We start from the raw sequence: 23,487 nt of genomic DNA, 5'->3' as shown, positions 1-23,487 counted from the left end.
CAGGCATTCATGACCCGCCTTACAATTTTCTTACCCAGATGTGGCCCTCAGGCCAAAAAGTTTGCCCACCCCATGCTAACTTGACCTACTCCACCTAACTGTAGTGTGGAAGCTGGCTAGCACTGTGACACAATAATCCAGGTCACCAATCCTCCATTGCCTTCCCCCAGGATCTGCAGGCCCCACACCCTGTGGACTTTTCTTGCCATCTATATATTACCTGTTTCCTGACCAGAAGTCACCTACCTCTGCTTATAGGGCTACTCAGCATTCATTTCTTACATTGATATGCGGTTTCCAGTACCGGTAATTGTACTCCTCCATCTCAGGCACAGAGCTCTGTTTTTCTGAGAACAGCCCCCCAAGAAAACATTGTTTCTGTGTAATACCAGCTAGCTAGAAGAAAACACCAGGGTACTGGTGGATTTGTGGTGCAATGTTAGTAGAGACCATGGTTTTGGGAGCAAAAACTGAAATGCCATGATATTTCAAACTGGCTGACCGAACAGGGAATCCAGTGAATAGAACCTCGGCACTGGGAGAAAAATTAGAGGAATTAAGATGCTCTACCGGAAGATCAAATTACCAGTACAGTAATTTCCCAAGAATGTACTCATACTATGCCAAGATGGATCACATAATTAGCAGGACCCCAAATACAGACCCTGATTTCATACTGGATGTTTTTAGGGATCCAGGCAGGGTTGTGGGTTGGATGGACAACAGGAAGTGTACAGAGTCAGAGAACAGCAAATTGAAGCAATAGGAGCCAGCTTTTGCACCTAGCCAGTCCAAGCTTAGCCTGCGGTAACGGGACCTATTTTGAAGATGAGACCCAAGAGGCAGAACAGTCCAGCATGGACACAGTGGAGGAATGATTATTGCAGCCTGGAAAGATGCATGCCACTATTTTCTATTATTGTTATGGAGGATATTGTACTTTAAGGGGGTGGTGGTTTACCAGCTAATGACCAATCTCTATTATTCTTATGGAGAATATTATTAAATGGAATTGTATTAGACACACTTTATCCAAACAGTTCTGTGCACATACCATCTTGCTTTCAGTAAACTGAAGGCACATTCCATGACTATCCTACACCTATTCTGTGTTTAGTTAAACCTTATTTTCCCAGGTGTTTGCAAATCAGGGTAGGCCTTCATGTTCTAAGGAAGCAGAGGATAGGCTGATTCTTCCAAAATAGTAATGGGGCGGGGGACAGACACCCTCTTGGTATCATTATTTCTTGGGAACAAACTACTTGCTTGTCCATATTGAAATAGACCACATCTCCAGAATAACCTGTTTTTGCACACTGTGCCAGTGCAGCCAACGTAGGTATCCATTAGTCTCCCTCTATGGTCCACCACGTCCTGCATAATGAATGAATAATAGACTTTTCTGTTTATATACTCATGTGAACCATGGAAGTGGAGAGGCAGATAATGGACACATGTGCCATTGATGATCCCACCCCAGTTCAGGAAGCCCATTTACTGAAAGCTTGCAGGTTTTTTTAGGGGCACTGCCCACCTTCGCCACCTGCGGATGAACCAAAGTAATAATTGTCTGACAAATTCATCACTACAGAATCTAATTGACTTGCCAATACTGAATGGATTAGCCACAGATCTGATGATCTTGGGTAGCTAGCTTCCAGAGGACAATAGCATCCTTCTTGTGGACTGGTATGGTCCCTCTCCTCCTCATTTCCTGCTGTTTAAAGGCTGGAGAGAGTTCCTCGTGCAGCTTCAGGAATGTGGCCTTACTAATGCAGAAGTTCTGTGCGCACTGCTGCTCACCTTCTGCTCCTGACAACTCCGGCTGAATTTAAGCCCTGAGGATATTATAGCAAGGGCCCCAGCCCTCCACTCTTATTCCCTAGTGTGGCCTCTCTTCGCTTATGATAAGCTGATACAAGGGAAGTAACTTGAGGATAGATCACTCTAGTTAATTCTGTAGCATGGCCATGTCTACACTGCAGGTGAAAGGTGAACCTGAGCACAGGCATACCCATGCTAGCTTTAAACTAACTAGCACAGATAACAAGAGTAGTGTAGAAGTAGCGGCACAGGCTTCAGCATGAAATAGCAACCAGCGTACATACCCAGCACTCTTGTTGCTAGCCTGTGTTGAAAACTATGCCACTATATCTAAACTGCTAGTGTTAGCTCTGCTAGCTAAAGCTAGCATGGGTATGCCCATGCTCAATCACACTTTACACCTGCAGTGTAGACATGTCTGTGCTATAGAATTAACTAGTGTGATCTACCCTCAATTTACTTCCCTGCTGTCTGTCTATCCTGAGAAAGAGAGGCCATAGTTGGGAATAACTCTGTATATCTGCACTACAACCTTGGGGTCTGATTCCCATTTTGAGTAGACATACCTGCACTAGTTCTCACTGGAGCTACCCTATCACTCTAAAACTAGTTGCATAGCTGGGGCAGTGGCAGCACAGGCCAGGCACTCTGAGCATGTAACCATGGAGTTCAGGTGCGTTTGTATTCAGGGCGACTAGCCTGTGGTGCCACTCCACTAAGATTTCACTGCTACTTTTAGCATGCTAGCTCACATGAAAATGTGCAAATGTGTGTATGGGAAATGGGAATCCCATTTCTGATCTGTAATGTAGACTTAGCCTCAGAGACTTTCAAGCCAGTTTCTGTTCCAAACTGAAGGATTCAGGTCTACTCCATTTTTCCCAAAGATTTAGTTCACTTTTCACACTACATTATAAAGGTTGCACACACTGAAAACCTGGTAAGAGATTTAACATTATTTCCTAGCTCTAGTCACCCAACATTATGTAGGGTATCCACTGATTCCAAAGAAGCTACTGTTCACTTCTGTCTCAAACTAATCCCACTGTGACTGAAGGAGGTGGATGGGGAGGTGCAAATTTGATGGAGGGTAAAGGGGAGTTGGATGGAGGTAGAGGAAGTGACTCAGAGTTGGGAAAAAATAAGAAACAGTGAAAGCTGAGAGCCCCAGTACCCTGTCATCCCCAAGTGCTGGTTTCTGCATGAACGCAGGGGTAGAATAAGCAAAATACACAGTTTTGTTCTGGGATTATTTTAAAAACATCGTAAAAAGTTTTGCAACAGTTAATAATAATAAAAACCCAGCAGCTACTAACCGCTTATGTGCCTCCTCCCCCTCAGCTGCGGGTGCCGCACAGTCTCTTGCCCCACAGGCTAGAGACAGAGGGAGAAGCCTTCGCAGCTCCCAAGGCACGCGCACAGGAGCCGAGTGGGGCGGGAAGGATGATGATGTTGTTGTTGTTGACTTTTAGCTGTGTTCACAACGGAAGCAGCAGCTAGAGGAGAACCCCGCGCCCCCCCCCCAAAAAACTGGGGCCCAAAATGGCTGTCTGGCTTAGGGGGGTACCCCCGCCGGCTGCTGTGAAATAAGCACTCGCTCTCTCTCCCTTTTCGCCCTCGGTGCCTTCCCCCTACGGGTCTCCGCCTCGCTCCCCACATCGAGCGCCCTGTCCCGTCCCGTCCCCGCCTCCTCCTCACAACCGCTCTTCTTCCACCGCTCCCTCCTTCCCTGAGTCCCCCATCCTCCCCTCCCCCCACTCAGCTCCCTCCCTCCAAGTTCTTCTCTCCCATTCGCCGCCGGCCCGTGCCTCCACAGCCAATCAGAGGGCGCGGCCGGTAGGGGTGGGCGTAGCCTCGGCCGGCTAGATCGAGGCTACCTCCTCCTTTCCCCTCCCCTCTCCTCTTCCCTCCCCCCTCGGCTCTGTCCCTTTGCTGGTTACCGGCACATTTCGCCGCCCAGGCAGCCGAAGCTAGCGAGCGGCCGGAAGGAAGCCAGGAAGTGCGGAGGCGGCAGTGGCAGCGGCGGCCTAGTGGCGCAGGCCGCAGCGCGGACGGGAAGGGAGTGTGAGTGAGCGAGGCGGCGGCGCCGGGCAGGGGATCCCGGCAGGCCCGGGAGGAGGCCGCGCTCCTTCTCTCCCGCCATGGCCGACAACGAGAAACTGGATAACCAACGGCTGAAGAACTTCAAGAACAAAGGCCGCGACCTGGAGGTAGTTCCCACAGCGCCCTGCGGGAGGGGCCGGGCATGGCGGCGGGACTGGGCCGCTGTGCTCTGGCGTCTCTCCTAATCCCGCGCCCGGCACCACCGCCTCCCTGCTGCTGCATCAGCCGAGGGCCTGCTCTGGGGCTGAGGCCTGCACTGCCGGCTGAGGAGGGGAGGGAGTGTCTTCCCCTTTCTCCTCACGAGGGAAGGGAAGCTACTGAGGTGGGGTGAGCGCGGACGGGCTGAGCCCTTCGCTTCCCCAGCCGGGAACGGGCTGTCTTCCCCTCCTCACCCGGACAGCTGTGGGGCTGAGGGTGGCTGCCCGGAGTGGGGAGTGTCTGCGCTGACAGGGGAGTTAACGCCTTTCGGCATTTCCCTTCCCTGGGTGTCTCCCTTTGCTGTACACCAGGGAGAGGAACGGGGCGGGTGCTGAAGGGTGTGTGGCTATTGGGGGGGGGGGGACGACACCTTTCTCGTCCTTCTCTCTTTAAGAAGCTGGTAGCCGCTGACTCGGAGGGAGTTCCACTGACTCTTAGCTCTTCCTAGTTCGCGTGTTAGGTCTTTGCTTCAGGCTTCACGTACTTTATTTTACTGCGCCTTGTCAATATGCGATATACCTGAGGGAAGGCTTCAGCCATCACAGCAGCCGAGTTGTTTCAATATTTAATGTATTTGTGGAGTATCTACAGGGTAATGCATAGTTAAAATGCAAAATATTATTTATAAACTGCTCATTGTCCTAACACAGGTGCAGCTACAGCACTATGGAAACAGTTAAAGTACAGTAAAATATATCTTGTACAACCTCACGTTGGTTTGGCACTGTTATGATTTGTGTCAAGTACTATCTGGATATCAACCCATCAATCCACTCCCTTCCCAGATAGTGATGAAAGCAGTTCTGATTTACAGTTTGGCTAACAAATTCAGGATATGGCTTTTCCCAGTTTGGGTAGTGAAGGCCAATGAAGATCCTTATTGGAAAGTGTCCTGACGTTGGTGATCCTTGTTTAAGCTGTGGGAGCTGCTGCATCAATATCATGTGGGACAGAGACAATTAGTCAAGTAAGCCAGTCCTAAGCAATTCAGGGTTTCTTCAAGGAGCTGATTTTAATAGAGAATGCTTTATGAACTCCACACAGAAACTATTGGGAGCCAGTTAAGATGCCAGAACACTGCCATAATGTTATCTGCATGAAACACCACTTAAGTGGGCATGTGTTCTCTGCTCTAACTTTCTGAATGGGATCAACGTATGGTAGAGCATAGTATAATCTAATGTTGAGATAACACAAAGGCATGGGTAGGACTGTAGGAGGTAGGATCCAATAATGTCTAGGTTTTGAACTCCGTGAGATATGCCAATATAATTTTTTACTTTTTTGTTTACCTGAAATGTTTGGGGATGTCAAATAATGAAATAATTGAGTGTAAAGCATTCAGGGAATAAATGATTAGTTTAATATTAAAGGGTTCAGAAAATGGGGTTCTGCTGTCTTTGTGTAGAAAGTACCTTCCCCAATGAGGTGTTCACTGGTTGCTCTCCAAATACTTTAAAAAAAAAAAAAAAAAGGCTGTATTATAATTCCAGAAGTGTTATTGTGAAGGTTTTTATTTAAAACAAACAAACCACATGCGTTTCATTCCCTTCTGTATATTTAGTATGAAAAAGTATAATTCAGAGTTCTCTTAAATCACTACTATTTCTGATGCCTAAACATTGCATCTTAATGTTGATTCTCTAAAGTTATACTGTACATATGTTAATCCTGAATCCTTCCCACAAAATCATAGGCCTTTATAATTTGGATAATACACAGAAATAGAATGTGATAGCCTGTCTAGTTTTAATTCTTGATTAAATCTTAGAGACACATCAATTTAAAGATCACCTTCTTGTTGGAAAACTTTTTACCTATATTTGTTTCAAGTAAACAGTAAGATTTCTGTTATTGAAAGCATTTAGAGGAAAATATTTCTCCTAACTTGTTTATTTTTGGCATTTTATAGGTAATTTAACACTGTTTTTCTTCTTTGAGAGAGAAACATTTTAAAATAGGAAAATTTGTAAAACACAAAAATTGGCAGGGGGACTTAGTGATGTGTAATACTGTACAGAGTTTAAAAATCATTTTAAAATTATTAATTTCAGGTAGACTGTGTGCCATTAGTGTGGTGGGTTTTTTTTATCTACTGTTAAAGTAGTCTTGTGCAAAATGAAAACATTGTTAAGCTGTTAAGTCTTGTTAAATTTTAGAGACTGACATCTCTAACAAATCTTGGAACATATGCTCAGTACTTAAAATAACTACTGTGGATGATCATTTTTCATACAATAGCTCAGGCTTGTGACTATTATTCTTATTTATTAACTGTTTATATATCACATTTTTTCATTACAGCATGAAATGTTGGTAATAGCTGCATTTAGTCAACTTTAGCAACTGTTGATGTTTTTTTGACCTAGTTCATAATGCAAATTTAATATTGCATTGTTTTTAGCAGAAAAACATCTCTTCATATCAGAAATGATTATTTGATTATTCCAATACTGTAGTCCCCTGCTAAAGTTAGCTGTTTATCCATTAGTTTCTTTATTACAAAATTTCAGTCTGTCTTCTGTCCCATAGTAGAACACCCAAAAAAAGACATCCAAAAGTTTTGTGCAGATTGCACAACTACCTTTTGCATTTGTTTCAGTGAATGCCAGATTAATAGGTAGGTGTAGAGACCACTAAAGAATAAGTAGCATTCAGGATGTAGTGGTGGAAAGAGTAGAGAATAAAGATTATTTGTGATTCAGTTTCAAAAGTTTGTGCTTTTGTTCTGTTCAGAGTCACACACTGGTACAGCTGTTAATCCCCAGTAACTTTAGACTGTATTTAATTGGAAAGTTTTAAGTTACAGGCTTCTTATTTATAGCATTTTTGTGTTTTAGATAGACAATAAAAGAAAACTTTAAAATATCTAATTCACATGCTTACATGTGTACATACGTTACACAACCATGTGCTGCATATACCTATGAACTTCAAGTACAGTACTACAGAAAATTAGTTGGCACTAGGTTTTTATTTGTATTTTGTAAACTTTCATAAAGTCCTTCGTACACAAGCATGCATGTATGATGTTGCTTCAAAGAGTGCAGTTTACATATTCAGCTGAAGTTCTGGTGACTGTAAGGAGTAATGCATGACACTGTTATTGTTCAGAAAGTGTCTAAAATGCATCTTTGCACTTTTTACTTATGCCTGCTTGTTTCCTCCAGTCAGTCTGCTGTCATTGTCATTCTGATCTCTCTTCTCAAAATCAGTCCACTGAAAGAGGTCATAGCATATTAGCTCTCACTTGTGCATACTGTCTCAGTATTAGCCATACATAATAGAGTACTGTACAAAGTATAACAAATCGTTAATTCCTAAATCTTGAAAAAGCTTATTAAATGTTAAGTTGGATCAGTGCAGACAATATTTAAAATTGCACGAAGAAGTCAGCCTTCACAGAAAAGCCAGCTTTATCATGCTGATCTTTTTTCTCCATAGCCATGTTATCAAAGCTATATATAAAATACTGTGTATGTCCATCTACCAGGAATGAAATGGACAGCTGGGTAAGACCAGTACATAAGCTTCTTCCTTAGTCTTGTCATCCTGCCTTTTGTACTGGAAGCATGGGTCATATGCCTGTTGTTGTTTTTTCTTTTTTTTTCTTTTATGCTTTCTTTGAGTCAGAGAGGTGAGCTGCTTTTCCATTTACTGTGAGTATAGATGAAATACCAGCCTATTCTATTTCTGGCACTTCTTCTGGATGTAGCTCTGTAAGCCTTGAAACCAAACATTGGATCTTGCCCCACTAATACAATTTTGAGGCTGTGTATTCCCTAAAGGATTAAATCAGTGGTCTAGAACCAGGTTAAGTACAAATAGTTCAGTGTCTCCATGCTAGCTCTGTTGATTCATGTTTTGAACCCCTGCAGTTTTGTCCCACTCTGTGCTAGCACAGTTGCATTGCTCTCTAAGCAACTGTGACAGTTTCCAGAATTGGTGGTTTGTGGAAAATTTTGAAAGTCAGTGGTTTACTGAGGGACAATAATAACGTAGGTAATAGAAAAGTTTGAGCTATTTGTGCTGTTATCGCAGAGTCCACTGTCCACAATAGCATTAAACTGTTTCAGAGTGACTGTAGACAAGACCTGAGAGTCTTTCAGTAAGAAACTGGTTAGATCCAAACAAAGCTTTAAGTTCCTCTCTCCTATTGGATGAGCTATTTAGACCCTTCATAATTCTTCCTTTGTAGAGGATACTCCTACAGTGTACAGCCCTGTATTTCTTGAAACTACCTATTGGGTCTTACTCCAAGTTGGTGACAGTAAGCCAGTGTTGGAATTGTCATGATAGTATCCAACTCTGGATAAAGATACTATTCTTCCTGCAATGTAGCATTGCTTTGGTTAGTTTGTAGGACCTAATTTATTATTATGCACGTAGAGGGGAATTGTAACTATTAACAGTCCCAATGAGATCATAGGGAGACCGTGTTGTTTTGAAACCGCTGGTCTAGAGTAAGGATGGAAATTTCCCTGACCTCTTGTCAAGAAGACCCCAGAATGGTATAGTCACCTGCCTATGGGATCTTGATTGGTATTTAGCTTGTTAAATGACAGCTGGAGCTCTTATCAAATGGGCAAGATTGTGGGGCCTTTGAGGAAGACCCTCTTAAATTGTCAGGCATCAGTGCTGTCTGAACATGCCTGTGAGGTGTGATCTAGTGGTGCCACCGTTGCCTCTCCAGTGTTCCTGCTGTAAGATTTGTCAGTGCAAGTACTCATGGTGCTTTTTTTATTTGCCTTCCTTATCTCTGGATAGACAGCAGCATCTTGAACACAGATAAATAATTTGCCCATGAAATACTGATATCTGAGGCTGAGAGGGGGAAAACTAGCTAATTACAAGAGGATAGTAGAGGATTGTCCATCATAGCACACCCTCAGAGTGACATTAGTCCTGAGTAAGCTACAGAGAGTGCAGGCAAAAGTCTGTAGGAGGCAGATGCCAGGGATGGGGAAACTGTGAATCCTGGATTTGGAGCAGGCATCAGGGAACAATCTGAGGCACATTTTTTTCCTTTTAACATGTCTGTTTGCTTCTTACTAATATGTAAGAATATGCAATAAATTAAATATGTTCCCCAAATTGGAGATTGAACTTTCGATCCCAGATCCTGTGCTGCAGCCTAGAAGCACACAGTTAAGGAAGGGACTACAAAGATGGCTTTCGTGTTCTGAATTGGGTCAGTCCCATAATTTAGCTTAAATTCCATTAGCCATAGTTGCTGAGGATCAGCATGAAATAAGGTTGCCCCCTTCCCTCAATTATGCCTTCTTTAGGTCTGTAATTTGTCAGTGGTGTGGCATAAAGTGACTCTAAGGAGGATCTGGCCTCCAATTTCCTGAACTCAAATTCTGCTGCACTACTTCTGCCAGAGATCACTTGTATAGTCTTGGCTTTCCAACAGAAGTAATATAGGTGCAGGAGAGCAGAGTAATACTAATATCACAGAAGGTGTACATCTGCAAATCAGGGAGCAATTTGGCACCTAGATACCATAGTGATGGGCATGTTTGAAAGCTATAGCTTGAGATGTACCACCAGACGACACCTGCATTTAGTGCTAGTATCAGTTTAACAAATGATCGTATTTGTAAGAGAAACTTTTATCAATGCCTGTGTATCCTGTCATGCCAATAAAAAAAATTTGAATTAAAACTGTTACAAACTATTAAACACTGTATATATTTTCTAAGTTTTAATCAGCTATCACTTATATTTATTTGATTCGCAACTATTGTGCATATATTCCAATAAAAGCCTGTAAATGGGTAATTATAATTTTAGTTCTTTATCTCATCCTGTGTGTTGTAATAATTTGTCACCAGTTCAGATGTAGAGGAGAAACCCAAATTCTTTGTCAAACTGACAGTTGTTTCTTGTCTTTCCGCTTACTAGGTATTGTTAGGGAATTCTAACTGTTGTTTCCATATGCTAATTTATCAGTAGTATTAGATGTCCAATAAAGTTGTCGCTTCATGTTCTCAAAACACATTGAGGTGTCACCTTCTTTTACTCTATTTGCAGTATGCTTTAGACAGTTCCCTTTGGTTCTCTTTACAATTTAATGTCATGTGAAATAGCTGAGAAAAGCTTATTAAATAACTCCAGCTCTACTAGCAAAATACGTATATATTCCTGAAATTAGCAACCTTTTTCAATGTACTGGTAGTGTTAAAGATCAGATATTACTGTTGGCCTGTTTGTATAGGGCATTGCATTTTTGTAGGCTTTACCTTGACTATAAATCCAAGCTGTACAAATGGGTTTACTATTCAATTATTTTAGTAACTTCAGAATAAAAATCCTTGTTTTTAATTGATTGCCCTATTATATGTTTAAAGCTTTCTAAATATATACTGCCTACTTGCTGTTCCTAGACTATGGGGCTTTTATGTTGTAGGACACAGTGTACTTATAGACTGTGGCTCTTGTCCAGTTGTCCTGGGTGATGCAACTGTGTTACATAGGGTCTTCTGCTGTGTTTTTGATACATTAAGCCATTATAGTTTCTGAATCCTGTGTCTGATGTCTGTTACACTCTTATCAGTGTTCATTTCTTGGACACAAATATGTAAAATAACTTTCCTGTGTTCTACCTCCTTTGTAAAATCTTTTTTTTAAAAAGCAACCTTTTGTAACATACTTAACTATGAGAGTTGAAGCAGAGAATAGAACAAATGGTTTAATTGCATTAGGTATGATTTTGCTTTTGCATCTCATTGCATGCCTCATTCTGAATTGGTCCACAAGCAATGAAAGAATCATCCAAAGGCCAAAGAGATCTTGATTATTTTGTCTTGGAATGGGAAGGAAATAGTGTTGCAATTTTTTCTTCCCCATTGTTTTGTTCATCTGGCTGGCCAAAAAGGAAAAGTCATTCTGTAGCAGTAACAGGTGACAAACTGAATGTCATGTGTCCTTCCCAGCTCTTCTGAAATAGTTTTACATTATAGTGAAACATTTTACTTTTACAGGAATACAAACCATGATCACCTGTATCTGTCGCATTTAAACTTCGAGTCCTTGTTTTTAAAGCTTTGGCAATTCCTCTGCTCTGCATAAGCCTTACTCCCAACGGTTTCCTTCTCCTTTTCCACTCAGTTCTTGTGCTTGGAAGTCTTCAGCTTCTTGAACAAGTCAACCATTCTTTCTTCATTCAGTTCTCTCATTTAAAACAGTTCTCAATTCTCCTTTTCTAATTCACTGTAGAAACAAATTGTTAAGAAACAACTTGAGGTCTCATTACAGAAAGAAACAAAAACTGATATGTTGTCATTTTTGCTAGATCTTATAAAATAATATGTAATAGCTATAGTTAAAGTGACATTCAACATGAAATGAAGAGTTACAAGTATTTTCAAGTACTGCATTAGCACCTAGATTATCCTGCCAATTTCTGTAATTTTACAATCCCATTTTCTATTTTCAAATGTTTCTGTCCCCTGTGACTGTGCAAAAGTTCCAAACAAACAAGGAATTGACTAATCAGGAAATGTGGTGAAACTGACTACACACAAAGTACTGATAAATGGTCAAAGTAAACAAACTTAAAATAATATCTCTAATCATTCTATTACAGTAATTTTAGTTGTATTTGTAATGTAACAGTAAACCATTTTCAGACAAATGTTTTTTCTAAATTGAATATTTGTCAATGCCCTTTATTCTAAACTGTTCGTGTGTGCAGTAATTTAATAACCAAACTACTTAATAATCTCCCATGCTAATATCTGTTTATGCACAAGTGTGTGAAATTTTGAATTTTTACTTTAAACATCTGGAAAAATCTGACACATTCACAAATACGTATTGAATGATGCAGGCTCCTTTGAAGCCTTTGCATGCACTCAGGCCATGCCTGGTCTGCAGGAGCCCTGGCCTCAGCCAAGTATGTATCAGGAAAGAACATTCTACTTCTGTCTAATAAATAGATCTATATTACAAAATTTGTTTTTCTTTTTAAAAATCTCTATTTTTACTTTACTAAAATCTTGATAAATCATTAAGGTTGCAAAGTGAAGCATTCTGGTCAGGAAAAGCTAATGCTGAGGTTGCCTGCACAACCTTCACTTTTACCTCTGTGTGTATGCTAGTATTTTAATTACACAATCATCTGCCAATCTATATATTCAACAAGGCAGACATTCTACAGATATAATAGTATCTGTATAGTGAAGGTGTACATAATAAAAAAAAATAGTACAGTCCTTTAGATGGCAAATAAAATTTGATCCATACTTAACTATTTCCATAATATAAACTAGAAATAGATCCACTGAATTGATGGACTTACACAGCTGTGAAATCAGTAACAAAGTAGGTTTGAACACTCTGCACAGGCTGGACAATGTACAGTGAGTGAAGCAGGGATTAGTAGAAAGTTAAGTAGAATTTTTCTCTCATTCACAGTGTACCATCCAAGGTATGTTCAAGGTGTTGAATTATAGTATCAATACTATAATTAAAATTGCATCATAATGCATATGCACAAGAGGATAGTTGAGGTTGTTAACACAACTTTAACATTTGCATTGACTGACATTTGAGTGATTCCATTTGCAACTTAAACTTTCAAATGTCTGTTATTTAATGCCATTGGTAAATCAGAAAAGTGTCAAGCACACCATTTTGTAATTATATACAATTATTTGTAAGTATTGTTCCTGAGAAATTACCAGGTGCTGTATTCATGGCACAACCGAAGAAATTAAAGCTCAGGCCTGGTCTACTCTAAAACATAGCTATGTCACTCAAGGGTATAAAAAGTTCACAGCTCTGAGATATGTAGTTAAGCTGTCCTATGCCCTGATATAAACACTGCTAGGTCGATTGGAAGAGTTCTTTCATTGAACTAGCTACCACCTCTCAAGGAGGTGGATTTACTACAGCAATGGAAAAACCCCTTCCCTTACTGAAACAAATGTCTGGACTACAGCGCCATAATTGTGCTTCTGTAGTGCTCGTAGTGTAGATATAGTCTCTGATTTAAACAGAGCTATTTATTTCCCTGTGTTACATCAGTCTTTTTGTCCCAAGAACTACTGTTAATCTTTAAGTGCCTCTCTGAGTACTGGTGAATAATTACAAGCGGTACACCAGTTTTCACTAGTGTAACTTAACATTAGAATATTTTAATACAACTAGTCCAGTTAATTCTGAAATAAACGTATTCTGAAAACCCAAACCCAGAAAGGGCTATACGGTTCTATCTGGAAAATTGTGAAATAAATTAAAAGGCTCTGTACAAAATTATCATATTCTTTATTGGCATGTAATGATATTTATAAGAATGGGTTTTTATTGTTACCATGTTTTCTGATATAAACAATTTATTCCCCTCACTTCCCCCCCTTACATAATTTATTCCCTTGTTTCCATGTACTTTCCCTGTTGTGGGATAGTCCCTTTATTAGTTTGTATTTTGGACAAATAGGACTGAGGAAATTTATGCAAGTGTTGAGCAGATATTATACAGCACAAATAATGTAGTTATTGTATTAAGTAATAGAAACAGAGAGATATCTGTATTTAATGCTAGTTTTATATTTCAAAATAAAATCCCATACTGATGAATCGAAAGTAGTTACGTGGTCTCTATTTACATTAAAAAAAATTAATTAAAGATGTCTTCTAAAAGTAAAATATTTAGAAAGCTGCCAAAGCACGTTAAATCACATCACAATGACTTGGTCCAGATTGGGAGTATGCTGTAATTATTTTATCTTAAACTTTTCAGACTATGAGAAGACAACGAAATGAAGTTGTCGTGGAGTTAAGAAAGGTAAGATCGATTAGTGTTTTTACTAAATATAACTTCTAATGTCTCAGGCATTTGAATAGAAATTACAGAAATTTTTTGTGTCTGAGGCAAAGACCATCATAGTGCTTACTTTTTTATAGACCATTTAAAAGGATGTTGTCAAATTTTATTTGTCTTTTCAGGGTGTGTGGGGAGGGAAGCTTCAAAGCAGATGCTACCAAGTCAGGAACTAAAAATGCACATTAGTTATCTATAAATGAATGACTGTAACTTCATTTAAACTAGTTACACAAAGATCTTTAAGTCGAAACATCCCCTTGGATGTTGTCTCACTGATGACCAGTCCCTGCATTACCCTTTATTTGCTTCCTGTCCCTAATAACACTAATCACTGGGCTGTTCCCACTAGCCCCATCCCATCTACTGGGTTTCAGTGACATAGGCAAATTAATTTTGGTTTCTTCCTCACATGAAGAATTAGGGCTTTAAGGAATATTTCAATCTCTGTGTTGCTGAAACCATCCTCTACCAATACTCACTGGGAATCCTGTCCTCACTCCTCCTTGTCTTAAGATTTGAATAAGCTTTGGTCCTAATACTTCTCAAGAATGATAGTGGACTCTTTTTACTTGTAACTTAGCAAGGAGCATAGCTTTTCCTTAACACTTGCAAATAGATAATCAAGTCAAACCTACTACGTGCTTAGGGGAAGGACAAAAAAATCCTAAGATGTCCGTACTCTTCTATAGCGAGGAAAGATATTCCTGACATTAAATCAGCAGTCAGCTGTAGCCCAAAACATACAGGGAGGCAAGAGTTAAAAGCTGTAATCCTTCAACATATATTGTTGCCAATGAAGCAAAATAAAATCACAATGGGAGAGATCGCTGGGGTGACCTTTTAGTGATAGAAATGTGTACACTATTTTGTCTTCCCACTTGGGGCGGAGACCAGTGTACTGAACTGGCAAGCATCATACCCATCGATCAGGGCTGTTAGGGAACCTAGAACTTGGACATGGTGAGGAAAGAAGGATGGCAACAAAATTGTCCTGTTGCAGTTGGCAGGTATTAAAAAATTAAAACTAGTATGAGCATCCTACAATAAGCTAATATATGATGGAGAAAAATTAGGAAAGCAGTGAGGCTTATTAAATATTTTTAGTGGGTGACAGCAAGAGATTTGAAACCATACATTGAAAAATACATGGATTTTTGTTTTGTTAAGTAGCTGCTGTGAAAATGCAGAATGTTTACACAGCATTGGGATAGTGGAATATGTTTGGAAAGTATGTTAATTTTCACTTAAGCATGGAAATGAATTTAAGATGTCTAAATCTTTTTTCAAGTGGAATACTAGTATTTGCCAAGCTTTCCTTTTTCAACACTTGAATCTGTATTTTCAGGCTCTCAAACCCCATGATGCTCCATAGTAGTCATGACATATTTTGCAATACCAGACTAGTGATTTGTTTGCTCTGAAATCTGAACAGCATTTCCACAAAGATTTTGACGCTGGGAGGGAAGTCTTCAAATTCTTTCTGTGCGAGAGCAATAAGTGCCAAGTTTGAAACAAAATAAAAATAGTGTTCAGTTTAGTATAATTTTAGATGAAGCAAAAGGTGTAGAAGGTAAAACTCTGGATGTTGGGACTGGGGGAGTATAAGTCATTAGAGCTCTGAGGAAAAAAAATCTTACGGTAGGACAAAATGTACTAGCTTTAAGGTTAACAGAAAATTAAATGCAGTGAATTTAGTGGTTTCAGTGATGAATATAGACAAATGAGTTGTATATAGATCATGTCACATATAGTAAAATCTTATACAGCTGTAGCAATAATCAAGAGATGGCCATCCTGTTCCTCGGGAAGGTATAAATGGTGAGCGCTCATCTTAGTCACGTACTTCGATGCCTGGCTTGAATGTCTGAGCATTAATAGTACCAGTGAAATACTTTCTTTTAAGTTGTGGGTAAAAGTAAGTCATCTCAGCTTCTGCGGGGGGAAAAAAAAAATAAAGCTGCAAAACACAGCAAATTTATTTTTCTTTAAAGAACAAGAGAGATGAACACCTGTTAAAGAGAAGAAATGTACCCCATGAAGATATCTGTGAAGATTCAGATATAGATGGTGATTTCAGAGTGGTAAGAATTAACACTGTCTGAAGTTTTTCTTAACTTTTAAAAAAAAGTATATCTAACTGTTGTTGTTTTTCCCACTCCCCAGCAAAACACCTCATTGGAGGCAATAGTTCAGGTAAAAATATTTATTTTTCTCTGAACTTTTTTGGTTTAATAACAAATGTAAAATGGCTGAATTCTTAAGATATTGATTTTATTGTAGAATGCTTCAAGTGACAACCAGGGTATCCAGTTAAGTGCAGTGCAGGCTGCAAGGTAAGAGCACAGTTTATTCAGCTTTGCTGTTTCTACTCTTGCAGCTTATATAGTGCTATTAAATTAAGAAAATTGTGAGTTCTTACACTAGTAGATAGAATGGCGATGTCATCTATGGATCAAGTTCACCAAATATTAGTGCTGCAATAAAATATCCTGTGTATAAAATTTGTTTATAAAACCAAACTGACATAATGTAGATATTAAGGTTGAATTCTCTTAATAAATATTCATGTGAACTCTAGGATTTTAGTAAATGCCATACTCCTGACTTTTAAAATAAATTGAGTAAAGATCCTAATTGATTTCATATGTATAAGTAGTCATTGGACACAGTTTCCCTTTAATTTAAATAAGTTGTCTGAGGTGGAGAGGATCTTCACTCAGAAGGGGTTTAAATCATTACAAGACTAACAGATTCCTAACAAGTTAGGCTAATTGGCAAATACTTGAAGACACTTTAACTTAATGATACCTTTGAACCTCTTAACCAGTCAAGTAGCAATTTTTGAGCTGTTTACTGTAAGGTCTTGTCTACATGGGAAAGTTGCACCAGTTTAACTTGATTTCTAAAACCTATTTAGTTAAACTGGTGTATGGCTGTATTGACACTTATTTCAGTTTAAACCAGAGAAGGAATGTATTTGAAGTAAACTGAAACATGACTGGTTTAAATAGAAATAAGAAAGTCCACATAGTCTTTTGCACTGATTAAATTGGTTTAGAAACAATTTTAAGTTAACTTAATACAACTTGTGCATGTAGACAAGGCCTACAAGCAGGGGTCCTTTTAATGTTATAATAAGGAATGAAAGCTATTTAGATGTTTCTCTTATACTGCTCTGTCACCTTAGAGCAGAAGGGAGGATGTGATATACCTGTAATTTCCTGAAACACATGGCAAGGACAGAGCATTGTTTGAACAGAAGCAGTTACAAATAATTGGAGTTAACTGATTCTTGGAGCCAGGGTCATGAGTTGCCTGAGAGGACAGAAAATAAATTTGTTGTAGTTTTTGAGTAAACCTAAACTGTGCTGTATTTTGCCATTGAAAGAGTGAATATTGGGGTTTTTTGTAGGAACGAGGTATGTATCGTAATCAATCCTAGGATAACTTATTAATATCTTGTCTGTCCATCTACATCTCTCCTAAAAAGGAAGCTTTTCTTCTTAGTTGGCAATATAAATATACATCTGCAGTAACATCACACAGCTTTTACAAACTTTAAATATTCAAAGCCCCTAACCAGGTTGTATTAAGATATTTTCACTGTGCAGACTCTGCTTTACTTGCCAGTTTAAGGCAGTGGCCGCTGGTAGCATTCAGGATTGGAAGCAGCAGCAGTCAGTCACAGCTACTTTCTTGTCTAGCATGTCCCCTGTCCCCCTCTAGGGAGACAGTTTGGTGTGGGCTGGGACATGAGGAAAGGAATGTGCTTCTGATCCCTCCCCCTCCCCCCCCAACTTTGTTCTTCTGAAGCAGTCCCACTTGGGCTCCCTACAGGCCTTCGCTCACCTCATGGATGTTGAAAAGGGAGGTTGAAGGAGTAAAAGTTCAAGTGGGTTTGTACTCCCTCCTTCCTAGCAGCATGTGCATTTGTATTAGGGCTGTTGATTAATCGCAGTTAACTCACGCGATTAACTCAAAAAAAATTAATCATGATTAATTGCAGTTTTAATTGCACTGTTAAACAATAGAATACCAATTGAAATGTATTAAATATTTTGGATGTTTTTCTACATTTTCATACATATTGTATTCTGTGTTGTAATTGAAATCAAAGTGTATATTATTTCTTATTATAAATATTTTCACTAAAAATTATAAAAAATAGTATTTTTCGATTCGCCTCATACAAGTACTGTAGTGCAATCTTTGTCGTGAAAGTGCAACTTACAAATGTAGATTTTTATTTTTTTTTTTTTATTTTTTTTTTTTGGTTCTATAACTACACTCAAAAACAATGTAAAACTTCAGAGCCTACAAGTCCACTCAGTCCTACTTGTTCAGCCAATCGCTAAGACAAACAAGTTTGTTTACATTTATGGAAGATAATGCTGCCCTCTCCTTATTTACAAGGACACCAGAAAATGAGAACAGGTATTTGCATGGTACTTCTGTAGCCAGCATTGCAAGGTATTTAGGTGCCAAATATGCTAAACATTCATATGCCCTTCCATGCTTCGGCCACCATTCCAGAGGACATGCTTCCATGCTGATGACACTCGTTAAAAAAAATAATGCCTTAATTAAATTTGACTGAACTCCTTGGAGGAGAATTGTATGTCCCCTGCTCCGTTTAACCTGCATTCTGCCATATGTTTCATGTTATAGCAGACTCGGATGATGACCCAGCACGTTGTTCTTTTTAAGAATACTTTCGCTGCTTATTTGACAAAACGCAAAGAAGGTACCAATGTGCGATTCCTAAAGATAGCTACAGCACTTGACCCTAGGTTTAAGAATCTGAAGTGCCTTCCAGAATCTGAGAGAGGCGAGGTTCAGAGCATGCTTTCAGAAGTCTTAAAAGAGCATCACTCCGATGCGGAAACTACAGAACCGGAAGCACCAAAAAAGAAAATCAAGCTTCTACTGGTGGCATCTGACTCAGATAATGAAAATGAACATGCGTCGGTCCGCCCTGCTTTGGATTGTTATCGAACAGAACCCGTCATCAGCATGGATGCATGCCCCCTGGGAATGGTGGTTGAAGCATGAAGGGACATATGAATCTTTAGTGCATCTGGCACGTAAATATCTTGCGACGGCGGCTACAACACCTGTTCTGACTTTCAGGTGACATTGTAAACAAGAAGCTGGCAGCATTAATTCCTGCAAATGTAAACAAAGTTGTTTGAGCGATTGAACAAGAAGTAGGACTGAGTGGACTTGCAGGCTCTAAAATTTTACCTTGTTTTATTTTTTAATGTAGGTTTTTTTGTACATAATTCTACATTTGAGTTCAACTTTCATCATAGAGATGGCACTGCAGTACTTGTATGAGGTGAATTGAAAAATACTATTTCTTTTGGTTTTTTTACAGTGCAAATACTCGTAATCAAAAATAAATATAAAGTGAGTACTGCACTGTGTTGTAATTGAAATCAATATATTTTAAAATGTAGAAAACAACATCCAAAAATATTAAAATAAATGGTATTCTATTTTTTTAATTGTGCGGTTAATTTTTTTTTAATTGCATGACTGCCCTAATTTGTATCCCCCACACACTGACTCCTTAGTGAGGAAGAGGGAAGAAAGCATGTTCTGGCAGCCAATACCTTGCCTCTTATCCTCTGCTCCAGCTGGGAAGATAATGCAGGGGAGGGACGTGTGGATGACTGACTTACTCCTGTCACGGGTTTACTATGAGGACAAAACAGATGTTCAATTCAACAGTCATACTCTTTAGAGTAGTAGCAGAAGAGGTGGTGGGATTGGCTGAAATAGTAGCTAAGTACACAACTTTTCAGCAGTGCTACATTCTCTCATTTTTAAAAGTCCTATTTGACTTTAGGGGATTTGTCTGCAAATTTCATATTTTCTCCTTTGTTCCTAAACAGGAAGCTTCTTTCCAGTGATCGCAATCCACCGATTGATGACTTAATAAAATCTGGAATACTACCTATTTTAGTGCACTGTCTTGAAAGAGATGACAAGTGAGTGTGTTACTTTTTTAAAAGAAAGTACTGGTAGGAAAAGTTAATTTTGGGAAGATTTCATAGAAATCCTTTGACAAAACAATTCATGCAAGCATTTGCAAGTGTTCATGTTAAGATACTGTATTAGATTCAGATAGTTTTACTGTAATACAGAACATTTTCTAACTTTACACTTTTATTTGTAGTCCTTCTTTACAGTTTGAAGCTGCATGGGCTTTGACAAACATTGCATCTGGAACCTCTGAACAAACACAGGCTGTAGTTCAATCTAGTAAGTTGATCAGTTTTGATGATGATGCATTTCATGTGCATACTGTAACTTCTTCAAAAATATGAGGCTCAAGTGATGATTTTAAAAGCACCTACACCCTATCTCTCTTCCTCAAATACTCACCAATCTACACTATGTAGGACTGGTACTTTTATATGATAGCCAGGATGGTTGAAACTGAATTGTCAATCACAGGCACATCGCGGAAGGACCTGCCCAGGAAGTCTCCTGCCAGAAATTCTACCCCTTCTCTGGCAAGCAGCATCAGTTGAAGCACACATCTGCTTTTGTTCTTCATTTTCTCAGATTTTAAATACATTTGGGTTTCCTGATGGTGAGTAATCTCTTGTGGGAACTCACACTATTTTAGCAGAGTTAATATCTGCTGGTTTTCCAGTTTTCAAATGCTATTTTTTACTTTTCTTCACAATTAAGAGGGATTCCCTATCTAATTTTGAAGGCGGAGCAAAAGGTACAGTCCAAGTCCAGAGGGTTCCTCTGAGGGAATTTACTTCCAAGATCTCTCACTAGATAAAATGGTGTCCATATGTTCAGGAATCTGAAGTTAGGAAGGCATTTTTGTACTTGCAATCCATGTTGCCAGATGAAACAGAAAATTGTTTTATGGTTCTGTGCCCTACATATTTCTTTTAAATCTACTTGAACGTCAACTTGTGAGAACAGGGCTCTTCTGTAGTATTGAATTTGCCAAATAAAATAATCGTGCTTCTTGAGATCTGAATATAGAATCACTGCCATGTTCAAGCAAGTTTTTGTAGTTGAATCAAATTTACTTCCTATTCTCTTCCAATTCCTCATGGATCTGCTATTGTAAATAAGGAAAAGGTGGTTATAAACAGACAAGGAAAAAACCGAAGTCCACACAACTAAAAAACAGAACAGGAAGTATCAAAATATTATTGAAATCCAGAGACAATGTGATCAAATTTTACTGCACTATAAACTGTCAATGCTGGAGATGCTGAATTGCCAACAGTGTGAAAGGGCAGGGGAAACTTTTCCACTCGAGAAATTTAATGTGTGAAAACCCCACATTAAAAACAGTTTCCTTATTCTTAAATATTTGAGTCAATTCTACATTTTGATTAATGTGGCAGTGGTTTTCAAACTGGGGTACACATGAGCTCTCATCGGGGTACACAAGAAAAATCCTGTAATGGTGGATAATGTATTGTGTTATCCCTTACAAACCACCACCTCTCCTCCACCCCACCCCACCCCCGGCCATTTGCATAGCTATATTATGACCCAATGTCAGATGGGGGTATCCTAGAAGATTAGGGTTGGAAGAGACTTCAGGAGGTACTCTAGTCCAACCCCCTGCTCAAAGCAGGACCAATCCCAACTATGCGATAGACTACTCAAGGGTTCTCAAACTGAGAGTCATGACCACTCAATGGGTCACAAGGTTATTCCTTGGGGATAGTGAGCTGTCAGCCTCCACTCCAAACCCCGCTTCGTCTCTAGCATTTATAATAGTTAAATAGTAACTTTTTAATTTATAAGGGGGGTTGTACTCAGAGGCTTGCTGTGTGAAAGGGGTCACCAGGGCCAACCCTAGGGCGGTGCAGGGCCTGCGGCGGAAGTGACAAATCAGTTACGTCTGGGATCCACTGCACCGGGTGCCAGGTAGGGGAGGTGTTATGCCTCCCCAAACAGCCAGGCGTGGCTCCGTCCCCCCAGGCTCTCCTTTGGCAGTGCCGCTGGGCTCCAGGGGGCTGGGACGACGCATGCCTGGGGCTAGGGAGGCGCCGCCGCAAGCTCTCCCTCCCGGCGCGCTCTCCCTCGGGTGGAAGGGGCATGGCTGGGGGCTAGCCTCCCCCAGCCAGCAGTTCACACACTGCCCATGCGTGCTGGCCCGCGGGGCCTGGAGCGGTTGCCCTGATTCGCTGTACCCTAGGGACGGCTTTGGGGGTCACCAATACAGAAGTTTGAGAATCACTGGACTATGTTGTTTGGAAACGGGTACACAGCCTAAAAAGTTTGAAAACCACTGCAATAAGGGAAAGTACGGTGCTTAAACTCTACAGTCTGGTTTGAGTGATGAAATTAATATGTTAGCTTGATTACTAGGTTGACACAGGCATAGGTAATTTTAATTTAATCTTTTATTTGCTTTATCTTTGATATGAGAAATAAAATGCTTCTTATTTATTGTGATAAATCTGTGACCACTTGACAATAACATAATCTGTTAACTCTTGGATTTGCTTTTAAAATACAAGTTAAAATGGATTTTATGTAAAGTTTTTTTTGTTTGTTCGTTTAATATGAATTTTGTAGCAAAATTTAGAGCCAACTTCTTGGTCTGGGAAGCTGAGAGCTAACAAAAAGCAGAGAAAATGCTGGAGCGCAAAAAAGATCTTTCTGTAGAAGTAACAGATTAATCATGAATATCAAATTTTAAAGTACTACGTAAGCAAATCCAAGGCAAATATTTCACAGAATTAACCAGTGTAAAGATCACAGATCTTTAAATAGTTTTTTTTACTTTAAGTCTTCAGCTCTTCATCTGAGAGAGTTTGTGTTTAATCAGAGAATGAATCTGTGTTGTAACCAACTGCAATTTCACAAAATTCATTATCCTTCTCTTTTTGGGGCATTGTTAAAGTCCACTGAAATCAGTGTAGTAGGATCCTATTGAGTTCAAAGGAGTTGGACTGAACTGTCAAAGAGCAGTTGTTTTCTCTAATATTGATATCCCCCCTCTCGATACAATTTAGATTGCTGCAAGTGTATCTAGGTTCGGTTTTGTATGTTACATAATGATGCATTAGAATTAGGACTGTTTAATCGCAATTAACTCACACGATTAACTCAAATTAATTGTGATTAAAAAAATGAATTGCGATTAATCGCACTGTTAAATTTTAATTGGCATTCTATTGTTTATTAAATATTTTTGGATGTTTTTCTACATTTTCAAATATATTGATTTCTATTACTACACAGAATACAAAGTGTAGAGTGCTCACTTTATATTATTATTTTTATTACAAATATTTGTCCTGTAAAAATGATAAACAAAAGAAATAGTATTTTTCAATTCACCTCATACAGGTATTGTAGTGCAATCTCTTTATCGTGAAAGTGTAACTTATAAATGCATATTTTTTATTACATAACTGCACTCAAAAACAAAACAATGTAAAACTTTTGAGCCTACAAGTCCACTCAGTTCTACTTCTTGTTTGTCTTAGCGATTGGCTGAACAAGTTTGTTTACATTTACAGGAGATAATG

At 39.3% G+C, this 23,487-nt stretch overlaps 1 protein-coding gene across 2 annotated transcripts in view; it reads left to right on the top strand.

Annotated features, from left to right (window-relative positions):
• The first annotated feature begins 3,730 nt into the window (after nt 1–3,730).
• KPNA4 (karyopherin subunit alpha 4) overlaps nt 3,731–23,487 on the top strand; it is a 58,542-nt gene continuing 38,785 nt past the window's right edge. For both annotated transcript variants that reach the window (XM_024195060.2, XM_024195059.2), the window contains exons 1-7: nt 3,731–4,034; nt 13,874–13,918; nt 15,949–16,038; nt 16,121–16,150; nt 16,238–16,290; nt 19,855–19,950; nt 20,139–20,224. In XM_024195060.2, coding sequence (XP_024050828.1) covers nt 3,966–4,034; nt 13,874–13,918; nt 15,949–16,038; nt 16,121–16,150; nt 16,238–16,290; nt 19,855–19,950; nt 20,139–20,224 — 469 coding nt within the window. In that variant the 5' untranslated portion in view covers nt 3,731–3,965. The remainder of the gene's footprint in view (nt 4,035–13,873; nt 13,919–15,948; nt 16,039–16,120; nt 16,151–16,237; nt 16,291–19,854; nt 19,951–20,138; nt 20,225–23,487) is intronic.

Source organism: Terrapene carolina, unplaced genomic scaffold (assembly GCF_002925995.2).
Source record: "Terrapene carolina triunguis isolate 2854851 unplaced genomic scaffold, T_m_triunguis-2.0 Scaffold88, whole genome shotgun sequence".
Classification (NCBI taxonomy): Eukaryota; Metazoa; Chordata; order Testudines; family Emydidae; genus Terrapene; species Terrapene triunguis.
The sequence above is the reverse complement of the archived record's forward strand: the minus strand, read 5'-3'. Positions and strand labels throughout refer to the sequence as shown.